General features: G+C 45.5%; 1 protein-coding gene across 4 annotated transcripts in view; it reads right to left on the minus strand.

Annotated features, from left to right (window-relative positions):
* The window catches only part of LOC138514243 (uncharacterized), a 364,675-nt gene that overhangs the window by 176,560 nt on the left and 168,238 nt on the right, over positions 1 to 19,877 (minus strand). For 2 of the 4 annotated variants that reach the window (XM_069629606.1, XM_069629604.1), the window contains 3 exons: positions 18,461 to 18,616; positions 17,551 to 17,736; positions 16,544 to 16,646 (listed from right to left, as the gene is read on the minus strand). In XM_069629606.1, the coding sequence (XP_069485707.1) occupies positions 16,544 to 16,646; positions 17,551 to 17,736; positions 18,461 to 18,616 (445 nt within the window). Of the gene's footprint in view, positions 1 to 16,543; positions 16,647 to 17,541; positions 17,737 to 18,460; positions 18,617 to 19,877 lie in introns of all 4 variants that reach the window. The other 2 variants (XM_069629605.1, XM_069629603.1) reach the window with 1 other exon arrangement.

Genomic DNA, 19,877 nt, shown 5'->3' on the forward strand with positions numbered 1-19,877 from the left:
AAGGAATGCTAATTTGGGTGTGACTGACAACTACTCTGGCAGGAAGACAAGCCATGTGACCCTCTGACTCAGCCCAGCTTTGGAGGCGGGCCAGACTGGAAATGTGGATTGAAGTTGAAGTAAATGTATGTTTTAGAAAAATGCTTATAACAAATTGTACTGAACAGACAAAAATATTAAACAGGTTGTTAAAATGAAAAATGCACCCACAGTTTAAAACTAATTTGGAATCTATGCAATGTTCTGAGACTGAACCCCGGAAGTTATTCATATTGTAGCCATTGTGTTTATGTTAGGAACATGAAAAATTACAGGAATATGCCCAGATAGGATGTGTATGCATGTGTAAAAATTGGTGCAGAACTAACATTGAGAAACCCACCAAAAGTGCAAAAAAGTTGTCATTTATGAACTAAAGCTCACAGGAAAATGAGAGTTGAACAGAAATGTACCTTAAGCAATCTGTCATGTAATTATGTATTATTAACAAGTTGTGCATCTTGGACATATGTTTTTTGGAGAAAACAGATTTCCTAAGTAAAAGCAAAGGGGAGGGATTTCCTTTGGACCATAAACACAGTGTCACTGACACATATGCCACACTGCTCCTTTCTCAAATCAGGAGAGGGGAAATTCTCTGACCTATCAGATCATTAGAGGGTTGGGCATAGATAATCAGCCTCCCCACCGACTTTGGAAAATGGATAAATAGGGACTGTTGAGGACCCAGAAGGACACACTTGCCACTCATCAACTGATTCCTTGGCGGAACACCCTGCAGAATCCAGACTCTAGAACCAGACCCAGAATCCAGACTCTAGAACTTTGAAGCAGAAAGGCCCAACCCAAAGGCTGAACTCTTCTCAGCTGGCCTTCAAAATCTAGCAACCTGATTTTAACCCCTAAACTTCCAAGGGGCACCACAAAATCCATCAGCCTGGCTGAGCTGTTTTGCTATTCTAGCTAAGAACCTTGTGCTAGAACCACGATCCAGATCCATAGAGCAGAGCTGTAACCAACCCATCAGATCCAGTCCAAGAGGCCGCACAGACCAGAGTGCCTTGCTGAGAGCAGAGACCAGGTGCCCTGAATCCTGTCCGGTGGCGAGTGAAGTTCGAAACTTTGACCAGATCTTTGACGGGCCCATTCCAAAGCCATAGTTGTAATTATTTAGTGTAGAACTATCCATAGTTATATTAGTTTAAAATAATCCTATTCAATCTATTTCAACCTATCCAGAACTGCATTATAGAATCTTGTGTCCATCCTGAATTTTTCTCATTATATAGTCTGTGATAATTGTAGCGATAATCATCTTTGCGCTGATATTTTTGAAGAAAGTCAAGTGTCCTGGCGCACAACAATCAGCGTGGAAGGCGCCCTGTTCTGGTGGTTGTCCCATTGGGTATCTTGTACTTTCATAGCTCCTTAGTATAAGTCCATCTTGGTTCTGAATCTTGAAAGCACATCTTTCATTTTGAAATCTTGACTCTGTTTCTGAAAAATCTACCTTCACATAAACCTCTAACTTTTGAACCATACGTCCTAGAAATTAAATGTAAATGTCATTTTGAAGATATCCTCAGCTTTCAGATGAACTCAAAACGACATTCCAATTCCTTATAGTTTTGCCGTAATCACATATGGCTAAATTTCACCATAGAAAAACAGCTATTTCTTGTTTTCAACTTCTAAATTTTGTTTTCCATCCGCTCATCATTCTGTAATCATGGCTAGTGTTGACCTGAACCAATCCAAAGCAACGCTCACTAGTTCTGAATCCCATTTAGCGAAATAAAGTCATTTTTAGCATTTTTCCCATTCATTGCAAATCACATTTAAAAGCAATTGACCTATTTAAAATCATACCTGTTCTCTCCAAGCTTGCTGGGGGGGAAATGGGATTGAACTGCATTGTTGATTGTTATTCCTGATACCTGTGTACCCTCATTCCATATCTTCATATTGCATGTTGGGGGGAGTAGTAACAGGGGAAAGAGTGATCATATTGTCTCTTGATTGAAGTCATATCAAGTTTTATTTCTGTGTTGCATTTCTTCCTATCATTGCAATCTCTTGAACCCAATTCTCTGCTAGATTATTCTTCCTATACCTACTCCTAATTGGTTAAAGAGATTGTTGATATTGTAAGATTACCCATTGCTGATCATTGTTCATATTCATAGGTGTGATATTCAGATACTATTCATAAAAGTGTAATCTATATATATTGTTCAATTCTTCAAATAAATCTTTTAATTTGCAAAACAAACCTATTTCTTGGTTCAGTGAGACCAGGGGATTCAAAGAGGGGTGTTATATTAGGGTACATCATCCAGAATTAAACTTCTGACATAAAAATATATAAATAAGGATTTCCATTGGGCATCCCATCCTAGGCATGGACTTCGTTGGCGTGCTGGATTGAAATCACTTACAGATTGGGGGCTCGTGGCCGGGATTTCTGGATTAGGTCTACCACTTGAGCAGCTTTATACAGTGTGCTAACTGACAGGATACATAAATCCTGTTGGGCTACCCCGCTGTGTTACGCTGTAAAATCACCCCTCAAAAAGGGAACGCTCTAAGAAAACAGTATGTTTTGCAAAATAAAAAAAAAAACTTCTGTAAGTCAGGAAGGAAATCAACATTTCCAAAATGGCGACATTGGTATTCCTCAAGATAGCTAGAGAACACCTTTTACATAAGTTATTTGTGAGGTGAGTGGACTGAGCAGGACCGGAATGTGTGGTTGCAGGCAATCACACAACAGATCACTGCAACTGGGTTAGATATCTGGAGAGATCAGGGTCCCTTACATGTGGCCCTGAGTGAACTATATATGGCCCCTAAGGCCAAGGATGTGCAAAATAAGATGGCCAAGATAGCGGGATATCTATATTTATTGATGGGAGCCATACAGGACAAATATGCTGAAGGCCAAGATCTGGCAACTGATGGCATTAGAAAAGGCCCAATCTGATCTGGACTCATCTGAGCAGAGGCTGCAGAGGAGCCAGGAGTCAGAAAATGAAAGCAGGCAGTATATAGTTAAAATAAAAGTTGGAGCAACAACTGGATTTCAACAGGGCATGAGCAGAGCAGGTAGTCACCCTGCAAAGCCACCTAGATAGAGAGGAGGCAGAGAGCAGCAAATGAATTCTGAAAGACCTAGACACCCAGGCAGAGTTTGATGAAAAGCGCCAGAAAGCTGGAGCCCTTCAAAGACAGATGGACGACCTGGCAGCACAGAGGCAGGCTCTTGCCAGGGACACCTTAGGCCAGGCGGTCTGTCACTTAAAAGGGAAACTGGAAGAAAATCACCTGGCCCTCTAGGGACTGGGTGACCTCCAAAAAGAGCATGATAGATTGTTAGAGCACACCAGAAGGGTGGAAGATGCTCTGGCAAGAAAGGAGCAGGCCAGTAGGGACGGGACTCAGGAGGAAACCCTCCTGCAGCAAAGACTGGCCCAGTACTCAAAAGCAACCCAGGAAGCACAGAGAAAATGAGGCTCTCTGTGATAATAATGACAAGCTCCACAGGCAGGTAGCCATGCAGGAGAGACTGATAGAGACTAGTAAGGCCTTGATTGAGGAACAGAAAGCTCAGGTTCTTGCATGGCAACAGGGAGCAGGGGCTGATCGAGATGAGGTTCGCTGGGAAAGGGAAACACCTGAGCATAACCTCAGGAACCCTAGTACCAGAGGCCTTCATCTCTCCCAGTCCCTAGACTCTGCCACCCCCATGTCCACTGGTGCACATGAGCCCAGGGCCACGGGGATGGCAGATTACTATCCAGTCAGAAGTATGGGGCTCATAGGCCAGTGCCTCCCAGGAATGGATGGGCGGGCACCTGGGTATGGGTACCCAAGTACTGTGAAGTTTAGTGGGGAACTCCAGGAGGGTAGGCCCACTAAGGGCATCCTAAAAACCTCTGCCCGGCTAGGACAGTGGGGGTGGGGGGTACCCATCAAATCCTGGGAGCAAGGAGGAATCAGAAGACTCCTCACTGCGCCCCAGGACACAGGAGACTAGGTCCCCACATTCTGCCAGCCATTCCCAGGCTTGCGAAATCTGGGAGAACCTAGAAGATCAGACGGGCACCTCTGGGAGCAGTGCCTCTGAGTCAGAGGATGAATGGACCAGGGTTACCCGAACCAAGAAGGGCAATAAGGCAAAAAGGGCCTTGCTTAAGGACCCCTTAAAACAAATCAAGGCAATAAGGAGCGTCAGCACGCCTTATCATAAGAACGCTAAGTATTCTATTTGGGAGCACTTAGAGCTCTTTGAGCAGATGATGGAAACTTTCCATTTGAAACATAGCAGTAGCTGCATTCAGTATGTTAAATGGACCTTTTAACCAGAATACTCCAGTTTCTTTGCGGGGCTGGAGAGCAAAATCATTCTAGATGGTCCACCTATAGGGCGGCCATCTTGAAGCATTTTTCTGTACACAGAAATCCTAAAGAGGCTCGCAAGGCAGCCATGTACTTGCAATGTGGGGAGGATCAGGCCCCACAAGAATTTGCGCAGGAACTAAAGCGTGCCTTTTTGCAGACTACCAGAAGGGTGCGCACAGACAGCAGAGAATTTGTTAATACTTTTTTCCACGCTCTACTGAAGTACATCATGACCCAGCATGAGAAAAGATCACTAGACTGGGTCATTCAACAGGCCACATGGATCTATGAGGTGCAAAAGCCCGTAGACAACAAGAACACTCCATAAAGCCCCAAAACAACCAACCTCCCTGCTGCTGCTAAGGTGGTAAAGGTTGCCCCCATTTTAGATTTGGAGATGGGGGGCCTAAAAACTTGCCTGCACAACAGAATAATCCCAAGCCCAGAAGGCTCTCGGGCCAGTCAGACAGGGAGCCAAGGAGGTAGTCCCACCAATGGGACCCCTCACTCCCCTGACTATGCAAGTCCCGGCTACAAGGGGAACAGACCCATCCGGGGTTATGTGTGGACTCCTCCATCCCAAGGGGGGGGGGGGGAATCCAACCAGGCACCAAACCCAGGGAACTTCCCGTCTAACTTCCCCCAGGAGGGCAGAAACTCCCCAAATCCTGGACAGAACTTCCCCAGGTATCCACAAAACTTTCAACCCCAAAATCATCCATCCTTCTTTCCCCAATTTCCTGAGCCCAGACAACCTAATCCGGGAGAGGGGAGGCCAATCCGGAGTACTACCAGAGAAGGGATAGCTACCCTTGGGATCAGCCAAGGGGAGAAATGAGAACCCTGTATCAGCCTGAGCGGGTTTCACAGCTAGAGCGCCAGGTCCAAAATATGGCACAGGATCTGGGTCGCATGCTGAGGGCTCAGCAGAACCCTCAGATGGGCATGCCGGCACAGAATGCCTCCAACTCTGGACCTGGTGCTCCAGAACAATGACGGGGGCAGCACCCCGACAACCCACCGGTTCCCAGGGAGGAGGCACAAGGGGAAGGGGGGGGTGAAGCCTTGGAGGAAGCTCCTTCCCCACTTGTAAAAAGCCCCTGGAAACCCAGGAACTGGAAACAAAATTTCCGGCCCCTGAAAGCCTGCCACCCCACGAGCAGAGGAGGGGGGTAGGAGAAACAAAGGATCCAAACAGACCCATTTTGTGGAGGAGGTACAGATCTTCCAATTTGAAGGAGAGGGGTCCTCCGAGGATCCTGAGAAAAGGACCTTCTCCTTCAGAGATGGGGGAACTCCTCCCAAAGTAAAATGGGTCCCAAAGGATTCAAATCCAGACTGGGTAGATGTAGGGACTGAGCTAGCACCACCCATCATCCAACCCCAGAACCAACAGCATGACAATCCCCTGGTTCAAACCCACCCTGGTGATTGCCTCCAAAAAGGGGGGGGGCGAGCCAGAACTAGAACCAGGGGAACTCAAGACTTCTCCCATCTCTAGTTGCCCCCTTTTTCTTTCAGATTCCCTAGAATCTCCACAGAATTCTGCCCAAATCTCTTCTCTTTCACTGTCCACAACTAAAAAACGAACCCACCAGTTGTCCAAAAATGTATAATATCTGTGCCCCCTTGCAGAGAAGGAGGGAAGATACTATGCCCCGGTACAAGTACAGAGGCAGGGTACAATTTTGGCACTGGTGGACACTGGATCCCAAGCTGCCCTTCTGTCCAAAAAGGCCTTTGATAAACTGAATTCAGTAAGGTGGGAGAATTATCAAATTCCTCTCACCTCTATTCCTGGACAACTTCAGAACTTTGATGGGAAGGAAATTCCTGTCGAGGGGACTGCAGATTTTAGGCATTAAAATTGGGCGACACAAGGTGAAGCACCCGGTCATAGTTGTGACTCCAGAGGGCACCTCTTGTTTACTAGGGTTGACCTCCTGAGAAGGTTGTCACCCCTAATAGACTGTGTAAACAAGGTCCTCTGGACCCAGATTAGCCGACCAATAAAATTGAAACAGAGCGTCAACCATGTTAGTTTAAACAGCACATGCCACATGGTTGAACAAAAATCTGACCAAGTAGAATTTCATTTCCAGAACAACCAAATTCCAGACGTGACAGTAATAGCAGTAGAACAGACTGGTGATGGGGGGGTCCTCTATTTCTGAAAATCAACCTTCTTTCCAGTCTAAGGTAGCATTCCACACTGGAAGGAAACACTCTGAAATTCTTTACCAATACACAGACATTCCCACTCCTATAGTCCAGAAAGATGAGAAATCAGCTCAGAGCCTGGCTGATATTCAGCAAATTGGAGAGCAGTTCATCCCTGTTCAGTTAAATGTAGGAAAGGACTCTGTTCTCGCCCGAATGTGTGTGAACAACGGTAAGAGCTTCATCAGCGAAGCCATTCCCACATTCACACTGATAGACAAATGGGAAACAGATCTGGAAACACCCAACTCCAAACATCTCCTGCCAAGCAGGTGTGTGCTCAAAATCTCCATAGGCAACAAGAGCATAGCTCATAATTGTTGGGTAGTGCGAGACGTCACTGCCGCCTTTTACTTAGGCAGTGATATTCTCAATCGCTTTGCCATTAGTTTGGACCTAATAAACTTCAAAGCTTGGTCCCGATTAGCGGATAATCCCATGGGCTTTGATGACCCAGAGAAAGCATTTAGGTCAGCTCAACTGCTGCCATATGCAGTTGAAATTCTGGAGAGGGAGTTGCCATCCCAGAAAGGACCCAACAATTCTCCCTGGAAGTGAAAGTTAAGAGGACAGAAATTGAAAAACCCCTGATGCCTATATTAATCTAAATGCATCTCTCCAACAGCAAGGGTTGGGGGTAAAGCCAACACCATTAGTCAACATAGAACATGACACCATTCCAATAGAGGTGGATAAAGAGTATCACTCTACCCGCAGCACGATTATTGGAATGGCGGTTGATGACCGACATTTTTATATTGATTTTAGGTAATGAACTATAGGACCAATCCCCAAGGACTGTTTTGACAGTGACAGTGATGACAACACAACACCAGACAGGATCTTTACCCGGCATGGGGGGAACTTTCTGGTGTACACTTCCTGCCCTTATGGTAAGGAAGATGTGACTTGTGACTTCAGGAGGGATGAAGTGATTTTCCAGGACCATGAGGGATGCCTTTCCCACCTGAAGCCACTAGTCCAAATCAGCACTCTGACCAGGGACTTCTCCACCCAGCTGGAGGAGGCCGCTGAGACAGCCAAACCAGAAGTCTGTCCAGGCTTCAGGCAGATGGTTTAAGAGAGTCAACCTAGCTGATGCCTGTGAGACTCTGGTGCAGAAGCAAAAGTTGAAACAAGTTTTCTTGGATTTTCAGGAGCTCTTTGCAGTGGACCCATATGACTGTGGTTGCACCGACATCCACATAACAATTCCCACGGACCCTGGCATGACTCCAGTGTTTGTGGAGCAATATCGCTTGCCTCTCGCATCAATGGAGTCCCTTACTGAAATAATTAAGAACCTTGAGTCCCGTGGGATAATTCGTCCAGTCCACAGCACCTTGAATAATCCGGTGCTGGAGATCTTGAAGCCAAACGGCCAGTGGAGACTCTGTGCCGACCTTAGGGAGCTCAACAAACGGGTCCATTACTCCCGATGGGTTCTTCCCTACAATGACCAAGGGCTGGCACAGATCCAGGGGTCACAGATATTCACTGCAATAGACCTGACCAATGGATACTTGACTGTACCTGTCAGTAGGGAGGACCAATACAAGCTGGCCTTTACCTTTGGGGGGCAGCAGTACACATGGACCCGGACTCCCTTCGGATACATCCACTCCGGCAATTAGTTCAACATTTTTCTACATAAGGCCATGCCCGACCTGGGTGAAAGGGGTAACCTAGCCTTTGTAGATGATGTGCTCATCAAAAGCTCAACTGTGGAGGAATAAATAGCGGAGATCCGTTATGTTCCAACACAGTGGAGGGCCCCCGGAGCAAAACCTTTCTTTCAAAAAGCACAGTGGTGTAGAACCCATGTACATTTCTTGGGGCATGAGATTACTCCTCAGGGTCTCTGTCCCCAGGAAAAGAAAGTGGAAGCCCTCCAGAAATTGAAAGACCCCACAACTCTGCGGGACTAATTACAGTAGAAAGTTCTTTGAGGGCTACGCAGAGATCACAAGACCCCTGATTCATCTCTTGAAGGGGGCGGGGGATCAAGTGGGAATGGAGTCCAGAACAAGGTGAGGCAGTAAGACAACTCAAAAGAAGCCTCTCACAAGTGCCTTGCTTAGTTTACCCGGTCAGAAACAAGGAGTTCTTCTTGGAAACAGGGTTCTCTAATACATGCATGACTGCAGTATTATACCAAAAGTATGACATCTCCTATGTGAGCAAAACTTTATACACTGTGGAAGAAAAATTCAACGATTGTGAGAAGGCACTTCTGGCAACGGTGTGGGCATTGAAGAATTACCGCCCGTTTATCCAGGGGGAACACATCATAGTGGAGACTCCACACCAGCCTCTGCAATATCTCCAAAGTGACAGAATCCGGGCTGGAAATGGGAGTAATTCCCCCAATTACTTCCTGGATTCTGTCAATGCAAGGCTTTTCTGTGGAGGTCAGATATGGCCAAAACAAGAAGAGTCCCCTCGCGCAAGGTCTGGCTGACTTGCATGATTGTGCCAGAGAAAACGAGAGTCTAAAAATCAAGGACAACATGGAGGCATACCTTAATTCCCCACACAAAGTCTTTGAAGAAGACAAGTGTGAGGGAATGCCCACTGTCTATGTGGATGAATGCTCTTACCATGTTGACAACAACGGGGAGAAAGAACTTGTGGCCGGCGTAGGGAATGCATGGGTGAATGAGTCTCCAGAACCCTCCGCTGGGTACAAGTTTGGTCCCCGAAGTAGTCAAGTGGCAGAGTTGATGGCTGTGAATCAAGCCATCCTCAATGCTGTCCAACATCAACTCGACGAACTGGTCATAATCACGGATTCGGATTATGTATGGAACGGGTTCATGCAGCACCTGGTTAATTGGAAAACCAGAGGCATGTTATGTGCTAATAACAAACCCTTGAAACATGGGAAGTTAATTCAAAATATTGATGATCTGGTCACCTCGAATGGGATGACCATCTACTGGAAAAAGATCAAGGGTCATTCCAAAGTAGAGGGACCAGACAAAACTGGAAATGACTTTGCTATTAGCTGGCCATAACTGGGCCCTCCAAGGGGATCTAATTGAGATAGAGTCCCTGTTGGGGAAATCCAGGTCACTGCTATCACTAGGTCCCAGACAAATGCTCACAATGGAGTAAGGAGACCCCAGATGCTGATTTGATTACGGCTCAAAAAGGGGATCCAATAATTGGTAAGTTTTATCAACACATTGAGGACCCAGAGAACTTTCCACTGACGGATACCGATTAAATAGGAAAAGAGGACCTCAGAGTGTTGATGAAATGTCCAAAAATGTTCCAATCCAAGACGGTTTGTTGGCGAGGAAATCCCTAGCTGGCCATGATCAGTGGGTGGTTCCTACCTCATTCCGAAGCCTGATGTTAAGTCATGCCCATGATGCGGCCACAGCCGGTCATAGGGGATTTCATACAACACTTGAAATCTTGAGAGGTTGCATACTGGCCACACATGGGGCAGGACCTCGACAAATACTTGAAGGGGTTTCTTGTGTGTGCACAATTTCAGCCAACATCCCTCACACACCGTGCGCCTCTCCAAAAGAGAGGGACGACACTGCCATGGTCAGATTTGCAAGTAGATTTCATTGGGCCCGCGATTCGCTCCTCTAGGGGGAACAAGTACATGTTGATTGTGACATGCTTGTTTACTAAATGGGTGGAATGTCTCCCGGCCCCAAACTGCAAGGCAGAAACAGCAGCTGCCCTAATGATCAACCACATCTTTTCGCGTTTTGGACTACCCCAAAGGATTCAGTCAGACAGAGGTAGCCATTTCACCAGCGAAGTTATGACAAAGATGTGGGAGATACTTGGGGTTAAAAGGAAGCTACACATTGCTTACCGGCAAGCCTCTAGTGGTGCAGTGGAGAGATATAACAAAACCATTGTGAGCATATTAAAAATGTTTGTGGCAGATTCTGGGGCAAGTTGGGATATTCAATTACCTCTTCTCCCAATGGTCAGCAGATCTACCCCTTCATCTGTAACTAAAATGTCACCATTTGAGCGGATGACTGGACGCAGGATGGTGCTTTCCCCAGCATCTGCTCTACAGGACCCAAAAGCAGACATTGATCAATGCCTCCACAATTCATGAGTATGTTGAAAATCTAAGAAAACACCTTCAACATGCTTTTGCCTATGCTCAGCGAAATCTAGAGAGATCAGCAGACAGCATGAATACCCACTATGACTTAAAGACTACCAGAAAAGAATACAATGTAGGAGACCGGGTCTACTTATACAATTTCCAAAGAAACCAGGCCAAACAGGGAAAATTTCTGCCTACCTGGAGGGGTCCTTTTGAAATTGTAGACAAGATCTCACCAGTCGCCTTCAAAATCTGCATCCCCAAAGGCAGTTTGGCAGAGGGGGAAGATAAGTGGGTCCATATCAATCAACTAAAGTGTTGCCATCCTAGGCACACTCTGCAGCAACTGGAGGCGTCTTCTGGAACCCCAGAGGGGGCCACTCCAGCTCCATAAAATTACAACTCTAAAATATTCCCCACATAGTCTATAAAATATAATAAAAATGTGTCCTGATTATCAAAATGTATGTGTCCGCCCCACTACAGTAATAGTGGTGGGGAAATGTCTACAAATATATGTTTTTGCTTTGTCATCCTAGGAGAGAGATAACCTATAGTTGATTGAGACCATGGAGACTAACCAAGGAGGACTACCCGGGGACCGGGAGTAAAGATCCGAGGGGCCCGGAGTATCGCTCAATACTCCCATCAGGACTGGCGAGGAGAACCGATCGATCTACCCCAGATGGAGGAAAAGATGATGAACTTTGCCATTGGTGGAATCAGAAGAGATGAGGCTGTCATCCCAGTCTTGCGAAATCCCACTGATGGACGATCAACGCAAAATCACAAGAGGGGGCTTGTGGGATGTTACAACCCACTGGTCCAGGCCCTGCAACATTACTGTGCATTGCCTGCTGCAGAAACATCGGAATGGCCGCCGGAAAGCAGGCTGCTCGCTAAAAATCACCAGAAAGTGTGCAGTAAAAATCTGAAAGATAGACCGCCATCCACTTTTGCATAGGTCAGTGGGAACACAGGAGACCACTGCCAAAACCCATCATTTGGCTGCCCACAGAGCAAAATCATTGCAAAAGAAACACAGCTGTTTTAAAAATTCCGTTTTTCCCTGGTTATCAAAATTGCAAAAATCATGGCTCACTAACCACACAAAAGATCCAACCTCTTTGTTGGGTGCTCCACATCCTTCTACTGCAAGAATCCACATCAATACAATGTCAGCAAGAATCATGTTATCAGAACAAAATCCACTTTTGAAGATACTTGATGGAAAGAAATCTGTCAAAAATGGGTGCAGTACTGCTACTCACCTCTGACAGGCGTAGGCGATCTCTAAATCTGACAGGAGAAACTTGTGTTTTCAAAGCTAAACATGTCAAAGAAGGGATTTCCATCAAAATGTCATGATGCCTACCCCCGGGGACCCAGACCAAGTCCAGCGACCCCGGAAGCAGGCATCAAGTTATCCCAAGCAAGCCCAACAACCCCCGCTAGTGGCTATTTGGGTCCAGTCCTGGCGCCAGGCTCATATAGAGAGTCAGTCCTGGCGCCATAGGCGCCAGGCTCATAGATTAAAACTTACCTAATGCAGACCATGCTGCAAACCTACCTGATGCAGACCATGCTGCAAGAGCTCCAAGCCAAAAGAGGCTTGGAAGGGACTACTTTACTTAGGGACTATTTTTTACTCGGGCGGGACTGGGGAGGAATACTTACCTGGGACTACTTTGGGTGCTATTTAAACCACGCCCGAAGAGCAGCACACACTTTGCGTTATTCTGCATCCAGCAGCGTAACACTCACCGTGCCTGCAAGTCTGCATGCAGCCTTCTGCCACGCCCGCCTCGAGTTTGGAGCTCCTAGAAAAAGGGAGAAAGAAGGCGAAAAGGTTAGAACAAGAGCAATACCTTTGATCCTTTCCTGAATTCCCGATCCATCGCGCCTTCGAGCTGGAAGAAAGAAGTTATTTTATGCGTGTCGCCTCGCCTGCTGCAGCGCCGCGCTGAACTCGCCGGCCTTCGCAGCATCTTCACATTCCACCGCATCCTCCTGCATGTTCCCACCGCACTCTGGCACCTAAGGGGAAGACCAGAACAGCAAGGTGAGCCAAGGGAATACACAGAGGAATATTAGTTACCCCCTCAGACTTACCCGATTTTACCACCCGGGGTACTATTCCTCTTCACAGGTCGGCGCAGCTTCCACTGCATCTTCGCCGAACCCCGGCCCCTAAGGGGAAACAAAAGGGCAGCAAGGTGAAACAAAGGGACTAACAAGGGGAACCCTCCTCACCACAATAGACTTACCTGATTTTACCGCCGGAGGCATTATTCCCCGAGACTTCATACTTTCTCTCAGCGCCTGAATAAGGGAGAAAGCAACAGGTTACATATTGACATTATTTTATCGAACTGTGTGGAAAATACAAACTCTTATCAGAATACCACCGGTTGCCACGAGGAACTGTTCATTAGGGTCAAGCTGTAACCTGCAAGGAATCGGACAAGAGTGAAAGTCAGGCATTTCAACTCTTACGAACTTTATACTTACGGCGTCTTGCTGGGAATTGGAGTCAATATTGTTCTGGAACTCACCAATTCCTTCGAGCCAGTGAAGCAACTGGTTATCAACGCGCCCCTGCCCTCAATGCAGGATGGAGAGCACATCTTTTCAAACCATCAGGTGAGACTATAAGAGGGGACATCAAAGGTGATCTGTGGGGAGAACAGCGGGGTGGGGGGATTTACGCTCAACTCCACGGGTGGTTAATTCCCTTTCTCCATTTGCAGAAGAATATTCCTACAGGCCAAGCAAACAAAGCTAGGTGGGCCAGTCCAGTCCGTCATCTCAGCCCTACGCATCACATTGATGGAGACCGCAGCTGTCCAGTTCCGATCAACGCTTCTGTGGGAGCCAGGTGAGCGTAACACAAAATGGCATATAGAGGGCCACACATTAGATTTTCATGTTTAAAAAGACTGGAATTAAAGATATGTTTGCTTATTTCAAATTTATAATGTAATTTCTTTCACAAGGAACTATGTTACAATTGACAATAAGGCAACCTAATTCCGCTAAAAGTTCCAAGAGGCTTTCTTCCCCTGAGAACCTCCCACCTTGTTCATTCCCACCAAAAGGAGAGGATTTCGCATGGGCATGTTAATCAGAAGGGGAGGAGATTTCCTCTGCTGCCCTGAGCAAGAAACAATGGGTTCCTTGAACTGAATAGGAATGCTAATTTGGGTGTGACTGACAACTACTCTGGCAGGGAGACAAGCCATGTGGCCCTCTGACTTAGCCCAGCTTTAGAGGCGGGCAAGACTGGAAATGTGGATTGAAGTTGAAGTAAATGTAGGTTTTAGAAAAATGCTTATAACAAATTGTACTGAACTGACAAAAATATGAAACTTATAGGTTGTTAAAATGAAAAATTCGCCCACAGTTTAAAACTAATTTGGAATCTGTGCGATGCTCAGACTGAACCCCGGAAATTATTCATATTGTAGCCATTGTGTTTATGTTAGGAACATGAAAATTTACACGAATATGCCCAGATGGGATATGTATGCATGTATAAAAACTGGTGCAGAACTAACATTGAAAAACCCACCAAAAGTGCAAAAAGGTTGTCATTTATGAACTAAAGCTCACAGGAAAATGAGAGTTGAACAGAAATGTACCTTAAGCAAGCTGTCATGTAATTATGTATTATTAACAAGTTGTGCATCTTGGAAATGTGTTTTTTGGGAAAAATAGATTTCCCAAGTAAAAGCAAAGGGGAGGGATTCCCTTTGGACCATAAACACAGTGTTACTCTGACACATATGACACTGCTCCTTTCCCAAATTAGGAGCGGGGAAATTCTCTGACCTATCAGATCATTAGAGGGTTGGGCGTAGATAATCAGCCTCCCCACCCACTTTGGAAAATGGATAAATGGGGACTGTTGAGGACCCAGAAGGACACACACACTTTCCACTCATCAACTGATTCCTTGGCGGAGCACCCTGCCGGAAGATCCAGAATCCAGACTCTAGAACCAACCCAGAAACCAGACTCTAGAACTTTGAAGCAGAAAGGCCCAACTCAAAAGCTGAAATCTTCTCTAGCAACCTGATTTTAACCCCTAAACATCCAAGGGGCACCACAAAATCCAACAGCCTGGCTGAGCTGTTTTGCTATTTTAGCTAAGGACCTTGTGCTAGAACCAAGATCCAGACCCATAGAGCAGAGCTGTAACCAACCCGTAAGATCCAGCCCAAGAGGCCGTGCAGACCAGAGTGCCTTGCTGAGAGCAGAGTCTAGGTGCCCTGAATCCTGTCCGGTGGCGAGTGAAGTCCAAACCTTTGACGGGCCCATTCCATTCCAAAGCCATAGTTGTAACTATTCAGTGTAGAACTGTCCATAGTTATCTTAGTTTAAAATAATCCTATTCAATCCATTTCATCCTATCCGGAACTGAATTATAGAATCTTGTGTCCATCCTAAATTCTTCTCATTATATAGTCTGAGATAATTGTAGCAATAACCATCTGTGCGCTGATATTTTTGAAGAAAGTCAAGTGTCCTGGCGCACAACAGTCAGAGTGGAAGGTGCCCTGTTCTGGTGGTTGTCCCGTTGGGTATGTTGTACTTTCATAGCTCCTTAGTACAAGTCCATCTTGGTTCCGAATCTTTAAAGCGCATTTTTCATTTTGAAATCTTGACTTAGTTTCTGAAAAATCTACCTTCACAAACTTTTTAACCGTACGTCCTAGAAACAAAATTTAAATGTCATTTTGAAGCGAACATCCTCAGCTTTCAAACGACAAGGACATTCCAATTCCTTATAGTTTTGCCGTAATCGTGATTCCCGCACGCGGAAAATTTGCTGCGATTTCACATTTGGCTAAATTTCACTCCATAGAAAAAAAAACTATTTCTTGTTTTGAACTCCTAAATTTCTTTTTCCATCTGCTCATCGTTCTGTAATCATTGCTAGTGTTGACCTGAACAAATCCAAAGCAACTCTCGCTAGTTCTGAATCCCATTTAGCAAATTAAAATCATTTTTAGCATTTTTCCCATTCATTGCAAATCACATTTAAAAGCAACTGACCCGTTTAAAATCATACCTGTTCTCTCTAAGCTTACTGGTGGGGAATTGGGATTGAACTGCATTGTTGATTGTTATTCCTGATACCTGTGAGCCCTCATTCCATATCTTCATATTGCATGTTGGGGGGAGTGAGTAGCAACAAGGGAAAGAGTGATCATATTGTCTTTTGATTGAAGTCATATTAAGTTTTGTGTTGCATTTCTTCCCATCATTGCAATCTCTTGAACCCATACAAAGTATTCTCTGCTAGAATATTCTTACTCTTCCTACTCTTAATTGATTAAAGACATTGTTGATCTTATATTACCCATTGTTGATCGTTGTTCATATTCATAGGTGTGATTCAGATATTATTCATATTCATAAAAGTGTAATCTATATATATTGTTCAATTCTTCAAATAAATCTTTTAATTTGCAAAACAAACCTGTCTTGGTTCAGTGAGACCGGGGGATTCAAAAAGGGGCGTTATATAAATGTACATCATCCGGAATTAAACAAACTTTTGAAATAAAAAAAAAAATAAGGGTTTCCATTGGGCATCCCATCCTAGGCGTGGACTTAGTTGGAGTGCTGGATTGAAATCACTTACACTTGTTGCACTGAGATCTTGACCCTCCTCCATCTTTTTCCCCAGTTGCCTCAGCTGACAGACTGCAAGAGACTGCGAACTCTGCAGCCGAACTTCTGCGTGAAAATTCAGATATGGGGAATGAAGGGCAAGTCTTGCTAAACGAAAGGGTGGAATACCCAGAGTCAGGTTGTAAAGGATACTGACAGCAAACACGTTGATACCATCCACTGTAAACTTGTAGTAGTACACGTTGACGGCATTGTAGCAGCAGAGAATGATCTCGGTCTCATGGAACACCTGAGTCTGTAAAACAGAAAAACAAATTGTTCCTTGTTCCCCTATAACCAGATCTGCCTTTGTTCACTTTGATCCATTTTGACAGCTACACCCACACCTCTTAAGGCACCCCAGGGCCCAGTAACGCTAGGACAATGGCAGATACAACAAACAGGCTGGTGCCTTGAAAAGGGTTTTATGGCTGGAACACATTCAGTAATAGGTGGCTGTGGCCAGACATACATGATCCTTGCTGTGCGTTCAGAGCCACCACAAAGCCTTCGGTAGATGGTCCTCAGCACCAAGTGCAGAAGCAAAAAACCACTTTCACTTGATTGCAATAATTGATCGGCAATGGAAGTAAGCTGTGCTGATATGCAGGCGACACCATGGGCGACCTCAAATCTCCATAGGCACACTTAATGCTACACATGAACACTATGTAAGGAGATCAGGGACAATCGCAGAATTTTGCTGTTTGACTGGAAAGACAATATCCCTCAACCATTCTCCATGTATGAGTGATGTGATGCTTGGCCCAGAACACTATTGCAAAGGAGGGGCGTTGCTGGAAGGGCTTAAACCCTCTCTGAATTGCGCCATCTTTTCCCTATGGAAAAGCAAAAATACCCTCAGCGGGTAACACCTGACGTTTTTCACTGACAAATTAACTCGACATTGCTTTCATCTTTATTTTTCTATTTGACCCAGGGGTTGGCTGTGGGTGCAGGGGGATGTAAGCGGGGCGCCACGTGTGGTTAAGTGGGGTAGAATATTTGTGCATCACTGTACTCTCCACCCTTGTGTTTTTTCACCCTCCAAACCATGCCCATTCACTTCCTCCCTTAGGCTTTTGCCACCCTCCGACTTCTGTTCCCTCCCTCATGCCTTTAGCACACCCTTGTCCGTGGCATGCACTTACAGGCCTTACCCTTTTCATCTGCAGGACATGTACATGCTCCGGCGGCATGAACAGAATGGTGGACATGGTGCGGCCGCTCATTTTGGAGATGGGGATGAAGAATACCAGGATCCAGGAAATGAAGCACACCAGGCCATGGACGATAGCTAGGAGGGGGACCCCCATTAAGAGCCAGAGATACGTGCTGATACGCCACTACAAACAGACAAAAGGCAGAAGACCATCAATACTGCAGGAGTTTAAAATTGTCCCGACCAGGACCACAAAAATAGCATGGAAGGACAATCCCATGCTACAAAATTGGACAGCACTGCCTCTCAAACACTAGGACAGAAACCCTGTTAAGCAGGGATGGCTAGTACAATTAAAGCACAATGCATACATTTAAACCACCCCATCTATACCCTCTCCTAATAAAACTCCCACCCCTTCCTCAAGTAGTGTTAAAAACTAAAGTGTGCTCCTCCATTACATACCCAGTTCCTGCATCCAAAGGCCCATTCAACTTATTCAAGTTTTCCATAACCCTCCCCCACTGACCCAGTAGCAGCTATGTTCATCCAGTAAGCCCAGCTATGTCTCATCAACCAGACGTTCAGCTGGTGGAGGCAGGTACAGCCCCATCAACCAGAACCTTGCATATTTCACACTTATCTGGCAGACGTGCAGAATTCATCACTGCTCCTACCAGCCCACATGTTGCATGCAATTCTTTAAGACTTTGCATGGAACACAGATAGACTCTTTCCCCCTCATTACAACCTGCCCTTTCACAGGCACTGCTGGATCAGGGAATCTTCAGATTTTCATATAGTCCTACCCAGCACATCAGAGAAAAGCAATACAATTAAGCCCCAAAAGCCTATTGCCGTCATAAATCAATTTCCTCTCCTGAAAAAATGAAAAGACAGCACCTTACCCAATACTCGACTTCACACGCTGCACTGAACATGGGTTCGTGGCCATGGACTTTCTCACAGCCCGAAATCAGTGGGGTCTTCTCTCCCTCATCCAACTCCGGGATGGCTTCACAGTTCTGGAACCTCACACAGCACCTCTTGAAGGATGCCCGGCTCTAAAAGTTGAGATAAGGGGACAGCTCAAACAAAAAAAGTCTCCAAAACCCACTGCTCCATTTGATCTATTACTAATTATGCCTACCAGTTGAAGGGCAGACAGCAAAGGGGGCATAAATACCCGCACAGTGGACACATCTCCTTGGAAGCTTTGAACACCTCACAGTTACAGAAATGTTTTTCAGACCAAAGGTCAGTAGGAAAAACAGAATTTAAGGCAGTTCAGGACTGTTCATATTTTCCGGTCTGTCCTTATTCCACATGGTGTTTACTCCCAGATCCTAGCACTGCCTTTTATCCAGTGATAGACGTGCGCCAAAAGAAGTAGTGTAACTGACTCTGGGGGATATGGCTGCCATAGAGTGGTAAAAGGAAGAGTTATGCTTTAACTTCAAATAGAAGTGTTCCAGAATGGTGAAAGTGGTTGTAAAAAGTAGTGGACCCATTGATAAAATATAAAAATCGGTTCTGTTCACTTCGAACTCTGCCTTTATCATTGCCTTAATACTCAGTGTTCAATGTCTAGAGCACACATGATGTGGCCCTCAGGATGTTTTGGACTGCAACTCCCATGATATTGCACCACTTACTATGCTGGCTAGGTGCAATTGGAGTTGAAATTCAAAATATCTGGATAAGACAATGGGTAATCGCGGCCTAGAGTATGTATTGCAACACTTCATAACATTGCTGGCTTATACAGTGTTTCAGCAAAAACCAGGACAAACAATTTAAGTACTTGAATCTGTCTAGACAAGATTATGGTGAGAGGAGATACATTGGTTGGGGCAAGTACTAAGGAGACAGTTCAGCCTATTTAGAGAAAGGCTATCGTCACTTACTTGCCTTGGGCATTTGAAGGCTTGAGGCCAGTAGGAGAAACCCCAAAAGCTCTAGTGAAAAGCAGTGTTTACTATTAAGCACCTAACTCTTCAAACACTACACATTAACTACCCACAACTTGCATTCCATAAACCCGTCTCTGTAAACTAGAACAAGTCTTCAAGGAAATATATATTTCCTAAACAATATTGGAGAGGCAGATGAGCGTGACCCTCGTTGCTCTGGTCCCAGGAATGAAAGGTGTACATGGTTCCTGGCCCCCTCTTCCCAACCACCACTATACCGGAGATGCAAGAAATGCTAAGCATGCAGACACCTATAGACCCTATCATGTTCGCAGAGGAGATTAACTTGCAGACAATGGAACAATTGGACGGATTGACCGTGAGGGAGCCAATGACGTCACGACTAGGACCA

Source organism: Ambystoma mexicanum, chromosome 12, assembly GCF_040938575.1.
Source record: "Ambystoma mexicanum isolate Mex_15411 chromosome 12, UKY_AmexF1_1, whole genome shotgun sequence".
NCBI lineage: Eukaryota > Metazoa > Chordata > Amphibia > Caudata > Ambystomatidae > Ambystoma > Ambystoma mexicanum.